Source organism: Cydia amplana, chromosome Z (assembly GCF_948474715.1).
Source record: "Cydia amplana chromosome Z, ilCydAmpl1.1, whole genome shotgun sequence".
Taxonomy (NCBI): Eukaryota; Metazoa; Arthropoda; class Insecta; order Lepidoptera; family Tortricidae; genus Cydia; species Cydia amplana.
In genome coordinates, this window is record NC_086096.1 from 34835478 (window position 1) to 34860562 (window position 25085).

The window sequence follows — 25085 nt, forward strand, 5'->3', positions numbered from 1 at the left end:
GGTTTGAACTTGTAAAGTATGGTAAACATATAGGTACCTAAATGCTGTTTGGTAAATATTAAAAAACGATTTTTCTACTCCAGCACTTAAATGTGTCAATTAAATGACTGACAGTGATATCTAAAGCAATGTCATTTGAATGCTTTGTCTATAGGCTCATAAGATGACTGCTAGCAGTCATCTTATGAGTATAATACAACTGCTTTATTTTTTTTAAAGATACAAGTTCCGATCATCTTGATTGAAAGAGGTATGTTTTCATTTACAATAATAACTCTTTTTTTTTTTAATAATAACTCAATTTTTTTTAAATAATAACTCTTTTTTTTTAATAATAACTCTTTTTTTTTTTTTTTTGCTGCAGCTGTCATAGAAAAAGTAATGTATGCAACAGCTCATAATTGGTTCTTAAAATTCTCGGGTCTTTTTTTACAAAACTCGACTACGTCTCGTTTTGTAACTTCGACCCTTGAATTTTAAGAACCCTTATTATATCACTGTTGCATAAACTACTATTATACTAAACTTATTTATTGGCTTGCCTCAACTATGTGATATTAGGGATTTTGATGGTTATAATAATTTGAGCCTATATACGTCCCACTGCTGGGTACAAGCCTCCTCTCATGCGCGAGAGGGCTTGGGCTATAGTCCCCACGCTAGCCCAATGCGGATTGGGGACTTCACATACACCTTTGAATTTCTTCGCAGATGTATGCAGGTTTCCTCACGATGTTTTCCTTCACCGAAAAGCTAGGGTAAATATCAAATGATATTTCGTACATAAGTTCCGAAAAACTCATTGGTACGAGCCAGGATATGAACCCGCGACCTCCGGATTGATAGTCAGACCTCATATCCACTTGGCCTGGTCTGATTTTGATGGTACGTAGTTAAGATAAATTATAGAACAACATTGCTTAATGGACGTATCGTAGTTGTCTTGAAAAAAAAAACAAGATGAATGGTGACGTCAGGGTGTCTACTGCAGCTGCATAAATTGCATAACTGTTGAAACGTCGTTGTTGGCCCCGCTGTGGCTATCAGTTTCTTTGAAATCTTACGGAATGAACGTCATACTGTAATCTCCGCAGTAATGACGTCACTCAATTATCTATTATAAACGATATTTACAGATACAGCAGCGACAACATATAGGTATATGATGAATCGCGACTGATACATACCTATATACCTACCTAAAGTCAGCCGCAGAAGTAGCTAAGCGGGTGAGGTTCCCAAAATTACCTACACGCTCTCTTATTCTCTTCTCAATACAGGTTGTCCCGTAAAACAATGTTGAAAATAATTTTTAGGAACATACCTATGTATTTATTACATTATCGTCATTAAAATTTAAACTACAGTAATTAAACTAAAATAAATCGTATCATATTCAAAATATTTTCCTATAGCTTTACAATAAATGCAAACGTTTGTCGAAATTATGAACAATATGCCGCAGTAAAAAAATAACAGCGTAGTTTTTGCCAACATGTATTTTTTTAACCGACTCCACTTCCATAGAAGGAGGAGGTTCTGTATTCAGTTGTGCCTATTTTTTTTATGTATGTTCACTGATTAGTCCGACACCCGTCGTCCGATTTGTGTAGGTAATTCTTTTTTTTTTCAATTTTTTTGAGCATCTCGCCCGCTTAGCAACATCTTCCGTCGCACCATAGAGAAATAAAGACAAGAGTGCTCACTCCATACATCAGTTCAGACTATTAATTTCAGTGTCTACATTTAGCATCGAGTAGCGGAACTATCAGTACTGCTACATCTATTGTCAAGTAGCAGTACTGATAGTTCCGCTACTCAATGCTAGATGCTAATAGTCTTTTTGGTACTAAAACTGATGTATGGAGTGAGCACTCTATGTATTTTTTTCTCTATGGTCGCACGTACCTTATGCAGCTACAATACAAATCAACACAACAATTGCCAAATGTCCAACAATGAAATAATATAGAAATCATTGTCCACAGATTGTCCTAACAACATGGCAGCAGACAGCTCCCTCAACTCTCAACGGTAAGTCCATATACATAAGGTCCTTTCCAGTTTGGCAGCATTTTAACAATTTAAATGTAGAATAGGGGGAAATAGTGATTGATCGAGGTCCATTCACTGAATTTCCTTTGAAGTGTGCCGGTATTATTATGTTATTGGACCCGATATGTTAAGCAGCGAAAGGGTTAGGTTTGACTTTATAGTTTTCTTTGTGACGTAATACGAAATAAGGGTATTCTTTCTCGGGTTAAGTGGACGGGCATTTATTTATATACAAACGTGCCGTTTTCCCTCGTGGGGGCCGATTTTTGAATTTAGATCGCTCGATTTAGTGTATTTCGTTCAATAATATCTCCACTACGCGTAATACTAGGCATTTAAATTCTACCAATAGAATTGAAAACGAGTGGTCAATACCACTAGATTCCTAATTTCTATCGCTCGTATTTCAAAAAATATCATTTCACCGTTTTTCACACATTTTCGAGTGACGAAATTGAGCGCTCGAAATTCAAAACTCGGTTCCCAGAAAAAAAATTATTCGAAAGCGTGACGGGCGTTCGAGTTTGTGTTATTTATTTTTGTATGGGATATTAATCAAAAACAAAATTCCTTACAAAACGACACTTAACGCATACGTCACGTCACGCTATCGAATGAAATTTACACTAGGGGTGAGTACTGGACAATGACGTTATGGCAAATGGCATGCGAGCACTGTACATATAGTTTACAAACAAGCAATGTGAAAACTACCTATTCTCCTGCAGTAGTGTAAAGATATAAAAGTAGGTACATACACATATACTTACTACATATAGGTACCATCACAAATAATCGGACGGGAAAAGAAAACAAATCTAAAACTTTATCGACTTGAAGCCCCTCGGAGTGTAACTTTAGTCCACTTGACACCTGGGGGTGGGAGTGTACGCCATTCACTTGCCGAGCGACAGCGAAAATAATAAAATAACTAACCGCATGCTACACCCACGCTCGTCAGTTATGAGATTGTACATCCCACGGAAGTGTGGAGGCCGAGGCTTCCTAAACGCCAAGGATCTCCACAACCGCGAGGTGTACAATCTCAGGAATTATTTCCTTAACAACGAGTGTGGGATGCATCATGATGTGGTGGCAGTAGACAGGAACCTCACGCCGCTCTCCTTGGCAAACGAGAACTGGCGCAAAACTGTGGTACTAAGTACTGCGGATCGCAAGGCGGCATGGGAGAGTAAGGTGCTACACGGGCGGTTCTACAAGGCCCTCACGGGACCCGATGTGGACCTGCCCGCGTCGGTGAACTGGTTACGATTCGGGGATCTCTTCTGAGAAACCGAGGGTTTTGCCTGTGCAATTTCGGACGAAGTAATGATGACGAACAACTATCGGAAATATATCCTGAAGGTCGGTACGGTCAACATTTGTCGGGCATGCCGCCGTCCCGGAGAGTCACTCAGGCATATCATTTCCGGTTGTTCTCATCTTGCTAACGGCGGTCGCACAGACATAATCTCGTAGCCAGGATTATTCACCAGCAGCTTGCTCTTCTATACGGCCTTGTGGACCGCGAAGTACCGTACTACAAGTATTCACCTGCGCCAGTTCTCGAGAATGGTCGTGCCACGTTTTATTGGGATCGATCTATCATCACTGACAGGACCATTGTAGCCAATAAGCCTGACATTGTGATAATAGATCGAGCGCAACGCCGGGCCGTGCTCGTTGACATCACCATCCCCCATGATGAGAATCTCGTGAAAGCCGAGAAGGACAAGTCCAGTAAGTAAGTACCTAGACTTGGCTCACGAGATAACCGCCATGTGGGATGTTGATTCAACGATCATTGTTCCGATAGTCGTTTCAGTGAACGGTCCAATAGCGAAGAGTCTCGACCAACATCTTGAGAGACTCTCGCTCCTGCACATCACGAGAGAAAGAGACAAGCTTATCTTCAACAAAGAGTGTAACAAAGAGAAATTATTGAACAAAAACAGATTCATTCGCAGGTAATAAATAAATATGGAAGTATGTTTTGTGCCCCTTATGTGCATACATGTAGGACTACGCATGTAGAACTTGGCCCTTATTCGACATGTACAACTGTCAGATTTCGCGTCATTTGAAATTCAACTGCTGAAGTTCATTTGAAGTTCATCAAGTGCTGAAGTTCATTTGGTACAAACAATAATTTAACAAAAAACAACTTTGTTTTATTATTACTTTAAGGTTTATAATGGTTTGGTTTGGTTGTCACCTAACTGTGGATTGCTAATGTCAAATTTTGACAAATAATGATTCCAAAGGTAGACTTGGTTCTCTATGACCTTCGGCACCATCTTGGAGTTTTTGACGTGCGAAAGGGTAATTTATAGCAAAGAGTAAAACTTTTTTTTTTCAGTACGTAAGTTTACATGAATTAATGACATCTTGTGAGCGATAGACCAACGAATGCGCTGTAGGCGATGCGGCGGCGAGTAGTGGAACTTACGTGACAATTTCCATCAATCAAAAAGGGACTACATTGCTGATGGTCGATAAAGGCTATTAATAATTGAATTTTAACAGCAAGAATGCCTTATTGACAAGCGATATTTTTGTTGAACCCACACCTACACGTCAAATAATGCTTGCTCCACACATTCTCCTACAAACGCTCAAAATTGTAAAAAAATGAAACTATTTACTCATCACCTCTCTCAACTCAAGCCGCCTATTTCTAAACCACGTTAATAAACCACAAGTTGTACCTTAAGAGCCAACAGGAGCTGAGATTTAAATATTTTAGGTAAATATACCCGTCTCGCTAACGGAAGCGGCACCTAAAACGAATGCGATAAGGACAAGGTGAAAAATCCTGCGTAAAAATCTCAAATATCGAGGTTTCGTACTCGACTGTTTCCTCCTCCAAAACTTAACCAATCGTAACCAAATTTGGAAATCTAAATGATTATGAAATTATCTGTGTCGGACCGTTTTGCTTTTTTGGCTAATTGATATCAGTTTTGAATACCACGCCTCTCATTGCGGCATAGTCAATTAGGCCATTTTGGCCATTTTTGAAGGGCTCTAGCGCCTTAAAAAACAAAAATATCAAAAAAAGCAACACGGTCCGACACAGATATTGACAATATTAATCTGTGTTAAAAAAATCATTGCTCTAGCTTCAAAACCCACGAAGGAAACAGTCGAGTACGTTTGTATGGAGAAATGACCACTCCTGTTGGCTCTTAACACATTTCGTAAACCACATATTCAGAAAAGTCCGTATTTTATTACTAAGTGGAACATGAATAGCTTGTATTACTTTTTTGGCATAAAAATAATCTAAATTAGTCAAAATATTTTGACTAAATATTGCGCTACTGCTACCTACAAAGAGCATCAAAATAGTTGGTGACTGACAGGTCAGGCTCCGGTCTTGGTAAGTAATATAGTCAAATACAGTAGGTCATAAGACCTAACATTACTACCAAGACCTAAAAGTACCTATTGTTTAATATGTATCTACTCAGAGATGATTTTTAATTAAAGGAGATTAAATACATATATGTTATTCAACTACAAATAAAAAAATTAGATCTATTTCAGTTTACACATTTTTTTTCGTTTAATTTTAATAAAACATTAAAGTTTTTAAGCATTCAACTTTATTTAATTTTCTTCACTTTATTATTTTCTGATATTTAAGTAGGTATGGTGTTTCAGGTTGGTAACAGGAAATAAGAAAACCACACCTCTCCAAAAACTCTGCTGGTGATTCACATCTGTAAGTTTAAATATGAAACATGATAAAAACACTTAAATTAAAAACTTAATGTCTGGGAGACCGAGTTTTGCTCGGGAAACATATAATAACCCAAAAATGCGCGTTTTCCCAGAGATAAAACCTAGCTAGATCGATTTTGCGCCCCCGTAAACCTCCATATAGCAAATTTCATCTAAATCCGTTTAGAGCCGTTCCCGAGATCCCCGAAATATATATACATATAAATAAATAAATAAATATACAAGAATTGCTCGTTTAAAGGTATTAAAAACTTATAAATAAATTATTAGCCCTAAATCCTGGTAGTGAGTGTAGTGACCTACCAAGTGCGGTAGGGTGCCCTTCTGCAGGCTGGCCGCTTGCCCCGCTGGATAAGAATGCTGATCCGCATCATCAAAAGCATACAGATATAAAGCGCTTTGACAGCTCCTCATAGAGGCAACGCGCGCTAGGCCGCACGCCATAAATCTAAGCTAAAGTCTTAAATTCGAGATCATGAACATGAAATATTGTTCGCTATAATATTAAAATCATAGGTATTAGACCTATGATTTTACTATTATACCGAAAAGTTAGCAGGCGGCCGTGCCGTGGTCGTGATAGGTACAGCATGCGTGGACCAGACAAGCAAACCCTGAATTATGTCCCTACCTATTTTACTATACCTTTGTTCACCATTATGTTCACCTATGTATATTTACTCTTCTTTCCAAGATAATCATCTTTTTCAAGATGTAACCCGTATAATCGGGCTGTATAATTGCCTCAATTTTTTTACACAAAGTTGTATATAATCTTAATTCGATAATTAATGATGTTTTACATATTTATCATATACTATTTTGCAATTTTTTCTTGGATATTTGTACGTTGTTTATTTCGATTGACGATTACTATGACAGCGTTTTTTTTTTCTTTTTTGGCATTTACTACAGTAGCCAGTGTCATGTCGATATAAAAACACTTTAAAATGGAAAGGTTGAGTCCTCAATACAGTGACATTATAACTCAAACAAGAACCATCCAAAGGGGGGTGGGGGGAAATTTCGTTATCTGCCTCTCTATCACTCTTGCATATACGAGCGAAATTTAATGGTGGCAGATAACGAAATTGGTATCGCGGCCAAACCGCCTTGATTCATCAATGTTATATTTATTAGGAACAAACGTTGACTGCCGACTGTCCTATATATTATACTACTCTTTGCTGCCCACTTCTAGCGCTGGCGGTACACCGCGAAAATCAGTAAAATGCTGCAAATGGTGTTAAAGGTCTGAAAATCGGTACGATTGATCTTTAGGACATTTGAAACAATTTGACCCGAAGCGCCAACAAATAAAAAAAACGAGAGGAGTTATGACGTCATGTTTTTTTGTATGAAATAAAAAAAAATGTTTAGAAACCTATCGTGTATGGTATTAAACGAAAGGGCTTTCTGAGCCAATGCTAAAAATATATCACATAGTTACATTTCAGTCATTTTGTTTAAATTATAATAAAAATAGTTTTCAAAACATACCAAGTTTGGGCTTCTCCAGATACAATACCATAATTTTTTTTTGTAAAATATACCTCAAATTATCCCTAATATCCTCATATCTAACCCTAATAAAGCAATTTTGAAATTATTTACATTTAGGTTTTTTTTTTAATTTTTCAATTTTACAAAGTGTAATAATAGCCCTGCCGAATTACTCAATACGAGTAATAATGTCATTCGGGTAAAATAAGAGTATTGAAACTTGCTTTTTCTACTCCCGTACTGTTATTTGTCATTTAAAGGGTCGTGCACACACCTTTAAACCCCTAACTTATAGTTATCAACACAAGTCTTTAGTCTATTCCCCAAAAAAATATTTGTGCATACACGCAGTATCTTTTTGGCACTTTTACGATACTTCGTGTAATCACCACTTAAAAAATATTGTATGGAATACATTGTTTCCAATCTAATTTTAATTGTCATTTCTGACAGATGAGTAAACCATATACATGTTTTGGTTAATGGTACGATTATGTTCATCTTTATAGGGCTGTATCTCCTAAACCGTGCGTCGTAGCACAAAAATAATCAAATTTTCGTTCCCCTTTGAAACTCCTAAGTAATATTTAGAAAACACGAAAAACAAAAAAAAATAAAGATTTTTTTTTATAGGGTTGTATCTTCTAAACCGTGCGTCGTAGCGCAAAAATATTAAAATGTTCATTCCTCTGTAAGAAACCCTAATTAATATTTAAAAACAAAACACAAAAAGAGATTAAAAAACACAAAAAAAAAACTTTATAATGCTGTATCTCCTAAACCGTGCGTCGTAGCGCAAAAATAATCAAATTTTCGTTCCCCTTTAAGAAACCCCTAAGTAAGATTTAAAAAACACAAAAAAAAGAAAAAAAAAAGAAAAAGGAAGAAAAATATTTATAGGGCTGTATCTCCTAAACCGTGCGTCGTAGCGCAAAAATAATAAAATTTTCGTTCCCCTTAAGAATCCCACGCACTGAACAACCTATCACATTAGGACATGAAACAATCATCATCATCCATTTTTATTATTATTTCATTGCATTTCAAAGTAAGTGCTTGGTCGTAGAAAAAGTATTGTATGCAACGTTGTTTAACTGAGTCAAAAAATACTAGTGGCGTCTTTATTAACAATTTTCGGTTGTTGTTTGTTGTTATTGTTGCTCACGCCACTCGCCTTTTTTGACCTCTCTTAAACAACAGTTGCATAAAATACTATTACATGTTCCTTTGGTAATATCTAAGCTTTAAGTAAGAAAAAGTTCTGATGAGTGGGGGGTGGAGAACTCGGGAAAGGGGGGACGTTAAAGGTGAGTTTTTTCGGTTAATTCTTTCTTAATTATTACATAGACAATTTTTACTACGACTTATAGATTCCGAGATATAAGCGACTTTCTGAAAAAAACCGTTATATATTAATTTTATGCTTTCTTTTTAAATATTTAATTGAGAGATTCATAGATCACACTATGTAAAATTGAAAAATAAAAAAAAACCTAAATGTATATAATTTCAAAATTGCTTTATTAGGGTTAGATATGAGGATATTAGGTATAAGATTAGAGGTATATTTTACAAAAAAAAAATTACCGTATTGTATCTGGAGAAACCCAAACTTAATTGGTATGTTTTGAAAATTATTTATATTATAATTTAAAAAAAAATACTGAAATGTAATGATGTGATATATGTTTGGAATCGGCTCAGAAAGCCCTTTCGTTTAATACCAAACACGATAGGTTTTTAAACAATATTTTTTTATTCCTTACAAAAAAAGATGACGTCATAACTCCTCTCGTTTTTTTTTATTTGTTGGTGCTTCGGGTCAAATTGTTTCAAATGTTCTACAGATCAATCGTACCGATTTTCATACCTTTAACATCATTTGCAGCATTTTACTGAATTTCTCGGTGTACCGCCAGCGCTATATAGGTATACTTGGTCAACCAGATCTTGACAGTAGAAAAAGGCGGCAATTTTGAAAAATGTAGGCGCGAAGGGATATCGTCCCATGAAAGATTTGAATTTCGTGCCTTTTTTTACTGACATGATTTGGTTGACCAGCTATATACATATTATACTACTCTTTGCCTACGCCTTTGTTTTAAACTTTTTTTTAACAAGTTTTCACAGACAATTAATAATTTGACATAGACACATCAAGGCGGTTTGTTTACAAAGGGGCCTATCGGGAAGTGCGAAAATCGAAACTCAGCTATTTGCCTCTTTATCGCTCGAATATGCAAGAGTGATAGAGGTTAGATAACAAAATTTCTAATTTCTGACTGTATTTTTCTTTAAATATTTTCAAATATAATTAAGTTGCGTTGTTTTATCACAAAGTTAAAAAGACTTAAAAGACCACTTGTCTGTATCATCACCATCAGATCAGCTCGATGGTAACCATAAAAATATTGTATTGTCACCCATATTACATATTATGTACTTATGTAAATTTTCAGCTTCATTGAACACCCGAGAAGTGGGTCAAATCTAGACACGCGGTAGCGTGTCCAGCCAAGTTCAAAGAAAAAGGAACTGGCGACGCAGCAACCGTGTGTAATATTACACGAACCATTTCGAGCTACTTTTGACCCCTTCACAACTTGAAACCTACTTAACCTACACACATGAAATTTGGCACATGTATTCAAGTCCCTTAGCTTGTTCAAAATACACTATTTCATAAACATAGCTCAAACTGTTATTGATAAATTAACCTTTAAAAACCGGCATTTTTGTGACTGACTGACATATAGATCAAAAACCTAACCCACTTCCAGGTGACCTAGAAACTTGAAATTTGGCATCAAGGTAGACTATTAGGTGTATATAGAAGGAAAAATGTGAAAATTGGAAATGATTGATATTTTGATGGAAAAAAAATAATAATTAATACTTATAGACCAAAAACCTAACCCACTTCTAGATCACTTAGAAACTTGATATTTGGCATCAAAGTAGACTATTAGGTGCATATAGAAGGAAAAATGTGAAAACTGGAAATTATTGATATTTCGATGGAAAAATAATAATTAATACTTATAGACCAAAAACCTAACCCACTTCTAGATGACTTAGAAACTTGATATTTGGCATCAAGGTAGACTATTAGGTGCATATAGAGGGAAAAATCTGAAAACTGGAAATTATTGATATATCGATGGAAAAAAAATACTTATAGACCAAAAACCTAACCCACTTCTAGATTACTTAGAAACTTGATATTTGGAATGAAAGTAGACTATAAGGCGTATACAAAAGAAAAAATGTGAAACTGAAACTTTTTGACAATTAACCGCGCGTTAGCGAGGGTCTCCTTTTCAGCTTAGGCAAACTGCTTTCATGATGAATACTATAGTAATTTCTGTACAAAAAGTAATGATATCCCAACAAAAACATAAATGTGAAATGAGAGCCAAGTTCAATATTGAGAATATGTGTCGTTGTTAACTCGCCGACAAAAGAATTGAGATCTATATGGGTGCCAAGTTCTGTGCTGTGTAGAAAATCCTGAAATTATAAAGGATTTGTCTTGGCTAGTTTTTACGTATAGGCATATAGGTAATATATATTTTTCTGTTAGTTTTTCAAAAACTTGGTTTGTTGTTAAAAACTAGCCAAGACAAATCCTTTATAATTTCAGGATTTTCTACACATTTATGTTTTTGTTGGGATTTAATTTGCATGATTTGATTGGAACCACATTGGAACAGACAGACAACCAACGGGACAGATGAAACTAAGTAAAAGCTTGAAAAAATGTGGCTTTTTCAATTTCTATTGCAACTTCAGATGAAAACGGGGTTTCTATTGTTTCCCAGATAGTTTTAAGCCATAATGTATTGTTTGCTCGAATTTTCGTTAGTCATAATTCATTTGGTTCAGAAACGCGTCACTTTTCACGATTGCCATAAAACAAATCTAACCTAACCTAACCTATCTATAGGATAACCTAACTAAAATCTTGAAATGTTAACGGTTTCAGTTTTATGAGTAATGATAATATGACAAACAATACATTATGACTTAAAACTTTATGGGAAACAACGGGACCCCATGAAAACGTCCTTATTGAAGCATAAGGACCCTTAATTTATGGAAAGCCACATATAACAACCAATTCGAGGCTACTAGGTGGCAAAATACGACTCAATACGAGTAGGTAGGTCAAATACACGAGAGTAAGGATTTATATTTGGCCAAATATTCTTGTGACAAAGTTATTCTTCCTCGCGTTATCTCGATTTTGCCACGGATCATGAGAACCTATTGTTCGCTTGACAATTAATCTCAAGGATTGGCGTAGGCACTAGTTTTTCCGAAAGCAACTGCCATCTGACCTTCCAACCCAGAGGGTAAACTAGGCCTTATTGGGATCTGTTAGGCTGTTAAAGTTTAAAGTTACCTACTCGTAAGTCTCGTAACACAACATATAAGTTTCACATAACAGAATTACTTACATATATATATATATATATATTATGTACCTAAACATATTACTTTTCTAAAAAAAGGACTGAAATCTAGTGCTGCGAAGAAACGGTATTTTTGTTCGGCTTTTTTGTTGCTATTTGGCATATGGATACATGGTAGAAGAAGTAAGTATGGAATCCTCCTCCGTTTTGCGTGGTCCGACGCACCTGGCTGGGTTTTCGCGATTTTCCGTCAATGTCTGTCAATACCTTATTTCTTACGAACACCTAAAATAATAAGTTTAAAATTAATCTCAATGTCTCCAGTTTGCTGTTCATTCAAACTGACAAAATCCAAATTTCTGAGGCAATATACGACCGCTGTCTTATATAAGCCATTAAAATTCGTCATGAATAACCCCACGTTGCGTTGTTATAAATTTAATTAAATAAATAATTATTGTATTTAATTTATAACAACTAATTAGGCATAGCGTCCAATTTAGAATATGACACAGGCACTAGTTCTTACGAATTTTACCTTAATTTATTAATCAAAGGACCTGAGGTAAAAGTGAGAAGAGGTTAATAAGCAGATGCACCAGCTAGTCGCCGACGCTCCGCTTCCCCCGGGATTAGCCCTTAAGCCTGCACCTAACAGACTGGCTCATAGGGGGCTATGAGCTTGCTGTTGCGTCAATTTTCATTTTTAGAAAAAAAACTAGTCTACTAACTACTAACAACACAATAAATGCTTATTTTGCCGCATTCTTCACTATCTCTCCCTATTTCACTGCCATCTAACCCAGAGGACAAAAATATAGCTTATTGTGGCTACTGGCTACTCCGTCTTCCTCATGACTCATGATATTTTACTTCACCATAAAGTAATTGGTGTAATATCAAATGATATTTTTCACACAAGTTACAAGAAGTTCATTGCTAAGAGCCGGGGTTAGGACCCACGACGATTGGTTTAAAATTTAAACTTTATATATAATTTGTTACCTTTATTATACTAAATCTGTTTTCTTTTTGACATTTAGTGGTATATGTATTGCTGTATGTTTATTGTCAAGTTTTTTTTAATTCTGGACAATTGTCATATATTCGTTTTCATGATAGATCTACACCAACGCAACTGCATGTCATGTTCTTGCGGTTTATTTTTATAACGCCAAGATCGAAATTTGACTGTTAACTCCATCTTGCGTCGAGTAGAGGAATCAAAAAACTATAGAAAATAGAAATGCAGTTTACTCTATGCCATAGAATCCCCTTTTAAATGTCATAAATCCAAACATGGCGGCCATACCAATAGACAACCAAGTCTAGCGATGAAATGATTTGTTTACATGAGATTCACTGACAGGTGACACACTTTACCTATTCGACAACCCATGATTGTTCAGATTCAAATGAACTTCAACATGCGACGTCAAAAGTGGCATGTCGAATAAGGCCCCTTATCTATAGTTATATGACATCATTGGTCAATTCTCCCTTGTGTCCGACCCAAACAGAATTTATTTCCCAAACCGAAACTTGCTCTAATTTGGGCCGAATCATGATGTTTATGCCGAAATCTGCCGAAACCAAAACCGATAATTCGCCGGGACACTAGTTCCCCCTCACTCGCTTCCCAAATGTGAACATCTGGATCAAGTTGTCTTTATCAAACAAAACAAAAGCTTCTAACAAAGTGCAATCAATTTCCTTTGTTTTGTGATAAACGAGGCGCTTTCTAGTGCGGAAACAGTCTCTACAGTACATATGGTGCTACTTTCCCGAACTCGTGCGGGAAATAGCACTTTCCGTGCGTATGTCGAAAGTTTAAAGTACCATATGTACTGTAAAACGTTGTACGATACACGTGCGAATAGGTAATTCGCAACTCGTGTCGATTTAAAACACTCCCTTCGGTCGTGTTTTAATTTATCGCCACTAGTTTCGAATTTCCTCTTTTCGGCACTTGTATCCTAAATAACTATTACACTCTTTAGTGTGCAGAACCCCGAGTGTAAATTTCGTTCGATAGCGTGACGGACGTACGCATTTGCGTTAAGTCTCATTTTGTATGGGATTTTGAACAGCGCGCCAAGCGGGACTTTTGGAAACTCAAAATCCGATACAAAATTAGCCTTAAAGCAAACGTGTACGTCACGTCACGCTATCGAATGAAATTTTCACTAGGTACATAGAGTAAGGAGAGTTGAGCAAAAGTATTTTAACCAGGTAGGTCATTCTTAAAGTGTCACTTAAGAACGCTTCTCATTTGATTATCTTAAGAAAATACATACAGGGTGCTATTGTTATCACTGACCAAACTCTGAGGGGTTTATATGTAGGTAATACTGAACAACTTGGTCAGTGATAATAAAACCATCCTATATATGTCACATAGAATATTAAGCGGGCATCTCGCTCGTTTCTTCCTAGAACGTGCAGAATGTTAGAATGAGTGACCTCCTAAAGTATTTGCTTTGAGGTACGACATGAGAGCTTTTCAAGATGCGGGTATTCAGGGTTCTCAAATTTGAAAGCGCATAAGTGGCTCCTTCGATATCGACCTCTTCCCATCAGGCTCATCTGCTCGTTTGCTGACGATTAAATTAACAATTATATATAAAAAATCTAGCTAGGTGGGTTATACACATTTTATAGTATGCTTAACTTGTTCGCATCTTTTCTGTAGGCATCGCAAAGTTAACGGAAACTGAAGCAAATTTTTACGCTTCACCCTTAGCGGAATACATTTTTTTCAGAACTTGAGACTAAAATAAGAAAAACGCGATATACGTATATGTAGCAGAGTCGTTTTTAACTTTTATTGTATTGTCCACAGAATTGACCTTTTTCTTAAATGTTTTTGACCCAGCTAGCCATTTGTTTTGATTTTCGGTTGATACTACAGGGACTTAATTCTATTATAAATGATCTAAAACTTTGGATTATTTTCAAAATGGCGGAGCCATTGGGATCTGCCAGGTGTATAGCTCACAAAACCACTATGTACAAACAACAACTCTTAACTGTCCATCGGTGGACCTAATGCCTCTTGTAACAACGTTTATGAACTGTCAGTTAACAATGTGGGCGATGGTACCTACCTGTGTCGTTTTCTGCTAAGTTTACTCCTTCAACTTGTCCACAGAGTGTTCAAAAAATCGTCCCCCAACAACAAGCTCACCCTGTACCTGGCGTCGCGGGACCTAGTGGTGGAGACGAACAGCATCGACCGCATACAGGGTGTTCTGCACGTTGACCCTGAACACGTGGACAATAAGAAGCTGTATGGACAAGTCACTCTTACATTCAGGTGAGTTGTTGTTGATGTACTTAGTTGTTACAATAAAAGCTCATAATTTTATAAATTAAAGGAAACCTTTAATAATTCACAGAGTCGGGTAAGATTCGAACTTGCGACGTTTCGAAACCCTGGTCCGATCGCTCTCAACGCTCTCAAACAATTCACTTACCAGAAGCACATAATAAGTATTACTTAGTATTATCATACAGAACGGCCACGCACCGCCCCGCCCCGACTCGTATTACCTCGCCCCGCGACATGAATCTGGCGGACTTCTGGCGCCTTACCCACACATACACAATGAATGACGCGTGTACAGACGTGCCGTGCACATATATAAACGTAAATGATTTTTGATGTATGGCGTGTCCGCCCTGTGCCAGTTGAGTGCGAATCATCCCATTTCTTCCTTTTTGTATATATAGCGACATCTACCGTAAGAATGTTCTATCTTAACGGCACCAGAGTCTAAGCTTATATTGCGAATTCTCCAGTAGCAATGAATCAAAATTGGAAAACATTAACGTGTAGAAAACCAATATTTCCTTGGCTTAGTGGAAAACCAGTCTGGGGCAAAATTCTTGTTAGCTGCACATTATTAGTCACCCTTTTTCATTGCAAAGTATGTGCAGAGTACTGCACAGTTAGCTTGGTCCAATTCTAGCTCAAAGTCCTCTATCATTGACGTTCGTTTGATCCGTACTGAAAGCGACATCATATATTAGCGGCTAAAATCGGAAACCTCGTAAATCCATTCCAAGGACCTATGTCCAACTGATTTGCAACTTTACGCAACAGAACCTAAAGCTGCAGACCTCTTAACTCCTTTGGATGAGATAAGAGCTATACGACTTGATATATATAGGTATCCTATCATAGAGATAAACCGTCCGTGAGGGATAAACCGTAGCCCGTAGGCAATGCGACACTATGATAGGTCGAATTTATTTGTTGCCCACCATAATCCATACTAATTTATGGTGGGTAATTAAAAAAATGTGAGGCTGTAACAAGGACAAACAATAATAGCGCTTTCGCTGCTACTCCTACTGAAAGATACATAAGACTATTCCGTTCGGTAACTTCAGCCCTCATGCCTGATCGAGTTAAAATACTAGATTCATGTAACCTATATATACTCGTATTTACTAACTGTTATCTATCGTGCAATAAACGCGGCGAACGCCGCTACTGTATCCGACATCCGTGACAGGCGTGAAAGCGTGTCGACCAGGAAATGGAAATCGATTTAATGTGATCATTAGGACTGTCAGTTATAAATACGATTAAAAATGACAGGTCGGTGATCACGTGACGCTGTCTAGAGAAAACGAAGTGTCGGACGCACAACACAACATATAGCTGGTCAACCAAATCTTGTCAGTAAAAAAAGGCGCGAAATTCAAATTTTCTATGGGACGATATCCCTTCGCGCCTACATTTTTCAAAATTGCCGCCTTTTTCTACTGTCAAGATCTGGTTGACCAAGTATACATTATATGATATGTAATCAAAAAAATCGAAAGAAGTCAAACGAACCGCTTCGTTTATTTATGTCAGTGTTGACACTGTCTGTGACTCGTGGTACGGGTATAAGTATACGCATAGGTACAGTCACCGTCAGATATATCGGAGCGGCTAAGGTGTTCACAAAATCTGAACACGCACTCTAACGCCCTGACAATAGAGCCGTGTTCAGATATTTGTGAGCACCTTGGCCGCTCCGATATATGTATATGATGGCGACTGTACATATATTACGCTGCCTATACCCATCATGTAATGAACGCGGCGAACACAGCCACCATGTCCGTGATAGCGTGGAACGTAAACTCGGAAATGGAAATCGATTTTAATGTCGCCGAGGAACTGTTCAGACGCGGAGCTTAGGATCGTTTTGATACCGATATTGGTGCACGCTGGATATGTTTGGATCATACACACTTAACTGTAAGGTCAATGTGGCTAATTCCGTTATAGGCTATTCCGTCCATTTGCGTTTTTCTCGAACAACGAACAAAATTGATAAACTCGTTGATAAAGCAGCGATTGCTTTTAGTTTCAGCCAACAAAAGAAATATACGGAATCCTATGACGGAATTAGCCACATTGACCTTAAATATAAGATGTCAAGATAAAGTTGAGAGTCCAAAAAATTTACATAAATAATTGTGGCTCCACTTCTTAAATTCATCCTCGGGTCGGGTCCTAGGAAAAGTCTTGTCAGAGGGAATCTTTACTTCACGAAACGCCGTATTTACGCTACAACTACAACTAGGTATTTATTTTCACCCACAACAAAATCAACTCTATTTCCTACACTATAGTTTCAAATTTCACTGGTAAAATTTGGCTCTTTTCTTATATGGCTCGGCCTTAGAAGGTCAAGATCCACGTGGAACATACTTGACGGTATAAGTATCTATTAGGTACTCATTATATCCACTGAGTTCATCTGAGTGTAACATCCAAGTGATTATTATCCGACGAAAATATCTTATTAGATCGCCCCGGTAACTTTATTAAGAGATTTTGGGATCTCCCATGGGAGATTTTAGTGTATGTACAGATGTATTCAGTAGGATACCCTAAGTCTAAACCTAAATTAGCCTGAGGCATTGTTCCCAGGACACTGGCCGCGTTCCCTCTCTGCACAGTGAGGCTGAGTTGTTGCGCCAGCTCGTAGGTCGCCAGACACCCAGACTAGTTTGGTAGAAATTTATTATACTAGTTTTTAGGGTTCCGTACCCAAAGGGTAAAAACGGGACCCTATTACTAAGACTCCGCTATCCGTCCGTCCGTCCGTCTGTCACCAGGCTGTATCTCACGAACCGTGATAGCTAGACAGTTGAAATTTTCACAGATGATGTATTTCTGTTGCCGCTATAACAACAAATACTAAAAACAGAATAAAATAAAGATTTAAGTGGGGCTCCCATACAACAAACGTGATTTTTGACCGAAGTTAAGCAACGTCGGGCGGGGTCAGTACTTGGATGGGTGACCTTTTTTTTTGCTTGTTTTGCTCTATTTTTTGTTGATGGTGCGGAACCCTCCGTGCGCGAGTCCGACTCGCACTTGGCCGGTTTTTTGGTATCTGACGACCAAGGACCGAAAACCGAAAGTTTCTATCGCAAGTGTCGCAAATACATAATTAGTTAAATGAATGATTAAATTATGTATCTAATGCATCCAAATATTTGTTCAAAAAAATGTAGCGTGCTTGTATAAATTATCTGATCGGATTACCTGAGGACCTTAGAATACCTACACTTTTAGTAACTATTTATGGTCACATTGCTTTTACCTACATAAATACACTCAGGGATGGTGCTAGTGGCCCTTACTGTTTATTAACGTTTACTGTCAGGCTATTTCGCTCCCAGGGCGTATTTAGTAGTATTTACTCGTACCTGTTGAATAGTGCCGGAAATAATCCTCGGCTACAAAGAAACAGCTCTAATGACTTGCCTGTCCAGTCCCGTTTCCAAAACAACACATTCTCTAAGTTGTATGACATCAGTTACGACCGTTTGGTTTGAAGAACGAGATAAAGTAAGACTTCTTGAGATGGATAATTTGAAAGAAGGCAAAAATCCACGTGTAACAGCAAAGACAAAAGTGTTAACAACCATCGAATTTAAACAGTTGTGAGACATACTAACATATATTGAATAATTTTACGGTATAGTTAGACTCACTTGTTTTAAGTCACTCGCGCGACATGTTTCGGAGAGCCTAGGTCTCTTTTCTCAAGCACTGAGTGCGAGCAGCGTTCACGACGGCCGTGTATCGCGTGCTTGAGAAAGGAGACCTAGGCTAGGCTCTCCGAAACATGTCGCGCGAGTGACTTAAAACAAGTGAGTCTAAACCGTAAAATTATTGAATGTCAGTGTTGATAACGTTAAGTTAATAGCTTTAACCTAATAGCTTATTTATTGATGTAAAAAAAAACGGTAATTTACTATACTTACCTATTTTAGTAATCAACGTAACATCGGGATACATAGTGGGGCATGTTAGACTTAGTAAGTAGTTACATATAAAGTATTAAAAGTAAAGTATCAGAACTTTTCCAAGTCCATTGCCGGTAAAGTTGGAAACTCTAATTAGAGCAAGTTGGCAAGAGAAAGTTGAATCGTCCCCTCTCAGTTTCAAGTTCATTAAAAAACTACTAATAGCGCTTAAAGACTAACTTCTGAGGTTAACCACTTGTTTTTATCAAGAGAACACCTAAAATAATTGAGACAAAAGAAGTCTTTAATAAAACACAACAGCCTCTTTCGAGGCTATCTCATTCGATCGAAATCCCTGAATATATTGCTGAAATACATGTCACGTGAAACCGAGTAAATATGTCTGTAAATATCCATAAAACATGACCTACTTTCATAGATCTTGAGCGTACAAATAAACGTTTTAAGTACACTTTAAGTTGAAAATCGAGGAATACTAAAATTTATGTGAAATATAAACGGTAAGTATCTTGTTACAATTTCAGATTCCATCCATAAAATTATTATCTGTAAAAGCATCTTTGTTCTCGCCGGGCCCCGTACAACATGCCAATCACTAACGCGAACGAAACGCAACTGTCTCTGTCACACTAATATGGAAGAGCGATAGAGACACAAAGCGATTCGACGGCGAAGCGCAATCGATTGTTACCTTGGCTAGGCCACAGGACCGACAATAAAGATTTCTTCTTCCATTTTTCGCTCAAGGGCGAAAGTGTTCCGTGAGTGCAATAGGGCGATAATCCGTAACATTATTAGGTATCTTTTTGTGCTTTTATTGAGTATAAAAATATGTGAATCGGTTAAGTTACTTGGTTAGGAATCCAAGTTATTATTAGGAAATCTCATCCTACTTATTCATATGATATTTTCTATTAGTCAGTTATTGTTATTGCCTAAGTGCAGCCTTAATTGCTGTTTCCTAAAAGAAGTTACCTATGTATGTACCTACAAAATAACATCATCACAGAAAAATAGTAGCCCGGTCTGAAAATCACCGCCTCAATTTTATTACGGTCATCCTTGATAAATGGAATACTAATGGTTTGTTAAATTCACGTCTACCTATTAGTATTAATTTAGTGGGCAAGAGCGGAAATGGAATCATGTTCTCTCGGCTTTTTAGACGCGCTTTTAGTTTGGGGCATAGACTACTTATTCAACGACTCCGCTTTTATATAGTTTACTAACGCAGCGTACTATACTATACGTAGACGAACAACACGCGAACGCGAAGCGAAGCGATGCAGCGCGGGGTAAATCAATGCTTTGATACCTACCTATAGAAGTGTCCTACGTGGTCGATCTCGTTGCGAACGCTTACGTGACGCATCGTAAAACCGGAGGTCATCACGTAGGTAGGCTTTTTAACTTGTAACTTACTACTGTGCTACTCAGTTGCAATCTACGCGACTTTATACTACAACAGCCTATTGATAGGATAGGTATATAGGATAGGTTCTCAAGGTCCACAGCTCGCACAGACGGTAGTATAAAGAACCTCAGACCTATAACTTTGTTTGTTTATTTTTCTAATAAATCAATTTATCAGAAAGGGGCACAAATTACTCCATCTATAAAAGACAAGTAATCTGGGCTTTGGGCAAACATTAATTAATAAAACTGTTTGTGAACAGTTTGTTCTGAGAACGGTATAGATAGTTTAACAATTTTATTATATACCGAAGTTGTTAATGTAAGTTCAGTCATTATAAAATCAATATTTAATAAAGACCAGCAGGCGTATTATGGATGAATTTATCCACGTGATTAAATAAGTGTCACTTTTTTCTTTTTTGTAGTCAGGGGCCCATTTCTCGAACGATATTAGACTAATATTATTAGTCCACGAACTATCAAATCGTATGGATTGTCATGACAACACACTAATAATATTAGACTAATATAGTTCGAGAAATGGGCCCCTGGTTAAGGTTCGATCTCTTTTTCCGACGACGACAAAGCCAAAAAGGTTCTGATTTGAGCAGCCTAAATATTTGTTTTTGTACGAGCTGTAGCTGGTTATTATGTTTACGTAGTATGTTCTACCGTGTCGCGTAAAAACTCGCAGACTACGAATGACTCGAATGAAGTATCTTTATGGTCCGGGTGACATACTTAGGCATAGTTAGACATAAATACTTAGGTTACATTATTACAAAAATGTGGGTGCATAACATGAAAAACAAATGATATTCCTAAACTTTCAATTTGTTACAGATACGGACGAGAGGACGAAGAGGTGATGGGTCTGAAGTTCTGCAATGAGGCCATCATGAGCCTCGCCCAAGTTTGGCCCCTGAACTGCAACCACGAGAGGGAACCAAGCACGGCTTTACAGGTAATTATTTAATAGTACCTGTGTAATGTATTATACCTAAATATAAATCGTCAATCACTGGCCACCGGCTAATAACTGGCCACCCTAAACTAAAAATGAATTCTATTCACCTATAAACAGAATTCATTTTAGCATAAGGTGTCAATAACTGGCCACCCTTCAATAACTAGCCACCTTATATGTAAGTACTAAAATGAATTAGGTGATAATAATATTATTAATATGAATTCATTTTTAGTAAGGTGGCCAGTTGCTAAACAGTGGCTAGTTTTTAACAATTTACCCTGCATTTTGTCATCATTGTTTTAACAAAATTAGATTTATTTACAAACACTCGTCAATTTATTAGACAACGTTTATTTTTAAATCAACAAATACTCAAAGTTAGCCTTGGAACACTTTGTATAACAAAAGTTAGATAGTGAGATAATTCTATTGCCCAAATTACTTAAGCTTAGTTGTTCTACAACTTGTTAAATAATTCTCGACAAAGAGAACACAATTTTAAACGTTATTAAATAAGTAAAGTTGAAAAAGCTCGGCCTTAAATGTTTCGCCGTTTCATATTTAATTTTCTTTACAAACGCGAAATTGCAGAGAGGTCTAAATCGTAAAATTTTCCATCTGAGTGAATCCATCAAGCGTAAACTTGAGCCTAAATTACCGTTCCGTAGATTTTATAGACGGTAAAAATATTCTACTAATAGTCTGGAAACTGTTTAGAGTTAGTTTTAGTTTATTTCATCAGTACCTATATTTTAACAGTTTAATTAAATAGTATCTATCAAGAATCAAAATAGGTAATTAAAATTTTGATCTGAGTTATAATCAGATATCGGATTTTTGGAGGCGTTATTAATTGGTAGGTTCCTACACTCATTCACTTATACACTCGATTATCGATGCTTTGATAGACAATCGTTATGATTGCTATAGTGTATTTGATCGTATTTAAAATAAATTATTTTACACATGCAAGAAATAAAGCACCTTAAGATTAATAGAGAAACGTAGACATCAGTTATTTTTAGACATTATTAATTTATATTTTAAAACCCGTCTAAAACTATAAAGAATAGGTAATTTGATCGTGATGTCGCATGCTAGTGTTATATAATACTATTATACTATATACAGGGTGGAAAGATAAGTCGGGCTCTGGAGGGAAACTACCTTAAATCCTTAAGCTGGCTCATTTTACTTAAAGGAGACATTCCTTCATTTTTACAAAGATACAAAACTGGATTCAAAGATTTTCTAAAACTCGCTTGCCTCGCCCGGGACTCGAACCGACTAAAAATTCAAAAAAAAAAACTCGCAATTTTATTCTACTAGTCGATACAGTTAATGTTAATGATAACATTTCTCCAAGAAACATTAGGTCTTACACTCGTCTATCGTACAAAATATCCATAAAATCTAATATTTAGTACTCAAGATTTTTTTAGACAAGCCAAATTGAAGAAAAATGAAAAATACTTTGAATGCAGTTTTGTTTCTTTTTAAAAATAAAGGAATGTCTCCTTTAAGTAAAATGAGCCAGCTTAAGGATTTAAGGTAGTTTCCCTCCAGGGCTCGACTTATCTTTCCACCCTGTATAATATACAATGTAAATTCCATAATAACAAATCGAAAAACGAAACTGATTTGACTAGTAGTCAAATTCCCTATTGTACGTAACACTGGTAATATGCTTTACCGACTGAACTTATGCCACTAAAGTCCTACATCATCATTGCATTTTCTTGAGGATCTCTAAATATCCCGCCAACCTCTGTTATGGTTCATTTATAGGAGGTGGTCAATCTGATGTGGACCTTAATATTGAAGCGACAGGGTTTAAATTCGGCCGTGGGAAGAATGGCATTGTGCTAGGAGTTGACGTGAGAAAACTCTTAGGGAGTGTTTATTGTAGGTACAGTAAAAGTGGGAAAATATAAACATTTTAGTAGAGTCGAGGAAAAATAGCTTCAAAAGACCACATTATCAAGACGTCAAGAGCTCGACGAGGGTGCGGACTGTTAGAGTCGGCAACGCGCATGTTACACTTCTGGAGTTGCAGGCGTCCATAGGCTACCGGCAGGTGGGCCGTATGCTTGTTTGCCATCGACGTATAAAATAAGCACGTTGAAGTTGCACGGAAGAGAAGTACATTACACGTACAGCATTAAGGTAAAACACAGAACATTATTAAAGAGGTTAGAATGGCTATCGCGCGCAGTTAGTATCGGAACCGGTGTCGCCGCTCGTTCCTCTCCACATTTACTAACACTCGCGCAACGGTAGTAAAAACTTGTGTGCGTGGTGAATGGATACGCCTCCTTTAGACAGATTTGACGTCTGGCTTCTTAATCTGAACGTTATTGTGGCGCAAAAAGGCATGTTTACTTCATTTTCGGTCAGCGCGGGCGAGTAGCACACACACACACGTTCGCACGTTTGCTCAAAACCCCACGGCGACACGTATATACCCTGGTCGCATCGCCATTCTACTTGAGGTATGTACCACATTGGTCTTACGTCAATTAAAAATTTAAAGGCCAGTGGAGTCCAGCCGTCAATCAATTTTTGGGACACCACAAATATTTAATTAATCACTAGCACGTAGCGATGGGCGAGTCGAGTTATCTGATTCGAATAATTCGAATCAGCCTACAGATGAGTTAATTCGAATCAAGACTTTTGGCAATTCGAATCAACTCGACCACTAGCTAACTCGGCGAATGAATCGCCAATTCGCCAACTCTCCGAGCCGTGTCAACGCTATCACACTGCTACTAAGGCCATTCAAAAATAAACCTTAATTCCGTAGCCCGAAGGCTCTTTTTTTTACAACAACTGCCGCTCGATTCGCCGTCTCAACTCGAGGTGGTACTATGACCATTCAAAAATAAACCTTAATTCCGTGTCCTGAAGGTTCTTTTTACAACAACTGCCGCGTAACTCGCCGTCTCAACTCGCTCCGCGCCTGTGCCTGTGACCTTGTCGCGAACCACGCGAATCGTCGAGTCGAGTTAACTCGATTTTGAATTCGAATTAGCGGCCGAATCAATTCGAATGATTCGAATTGAAAAAAAGTGGACTCGTCACATCGCGTCACAATGCTAGTAGCACGTACGTTTTTGCCCCTAAAACTAGGCTATGCTTATATCTGGTGGCCGCGAGACTTTATATATGTAAGGTAAACGTACTGGTGCTCGACGCGGTCCCAGTACATGTAATCTTGAAATTTAAGCCATTGTCAATAGAGGTGACAGCAGGGTGTCATCTATTGGGCATTATTGAGCACTAGTACGTTTACCTTACTTCCAGAATGCCAGGTCTGATGGATGTAGTACATGAAACCCGGGGGGCTACCGCGAAAACCAAAAGTCGCAAATTGCGGGGATCTTTCTCTTTTAACTCCAATGAAGGCGTAATTGGAGTGACGGAGAAAAATGCTCGCAATTTGCGAACTTCGATTTTCGCGGTTATAGCCCCGTTTGTTCAGTTTTCAATAGTCAGTGGAGCAATTGTTGCGATTTCAATACATTCTTCCGATTCTTGCTTTTCAATTCCATTTTCGTTCTGTGAATAGAACATAGAATTTAATTGCCAGGGGGTTCAGGGGTCGATAAGCATTGTCCTGAGGGGTAAGACACTAAAAGTTGACCCACCACCAGTTTGACACTGACATATTCTATAATGTCTGCGTAATTTAC

General features: G+C 37.4%; 1 protein-coding gene across 1 annotated transcript in view; it reads left to right on the top strand.

The window, feature by feature from the left end:
- The first annotated feature begins 2002 nt into the window (after positions 1 to 2002).
- The window catches only part of LOC134660692 (arrestin red cell-like), a 54864-nt gene continuing 31781 nt past the window's right edge, over positions 2003 to 25085 (top strand). Inside the window, exons 1-3 of the mRNA XM_063516472.1 lie at positions 2003 to 2034; positions 14872 to 15036; positions 21264 to 21384. Coding sequence (XP_063372542.1) covers positions 2003 to 2034; positions 14872 to 15036; positions 21264 to 21384 — 318 coding nt within the window. The remainder of the gene's footprint in view (positions 2035 to 14871; positions 15037 to 21263; positions 21385 to 25085) is intronic.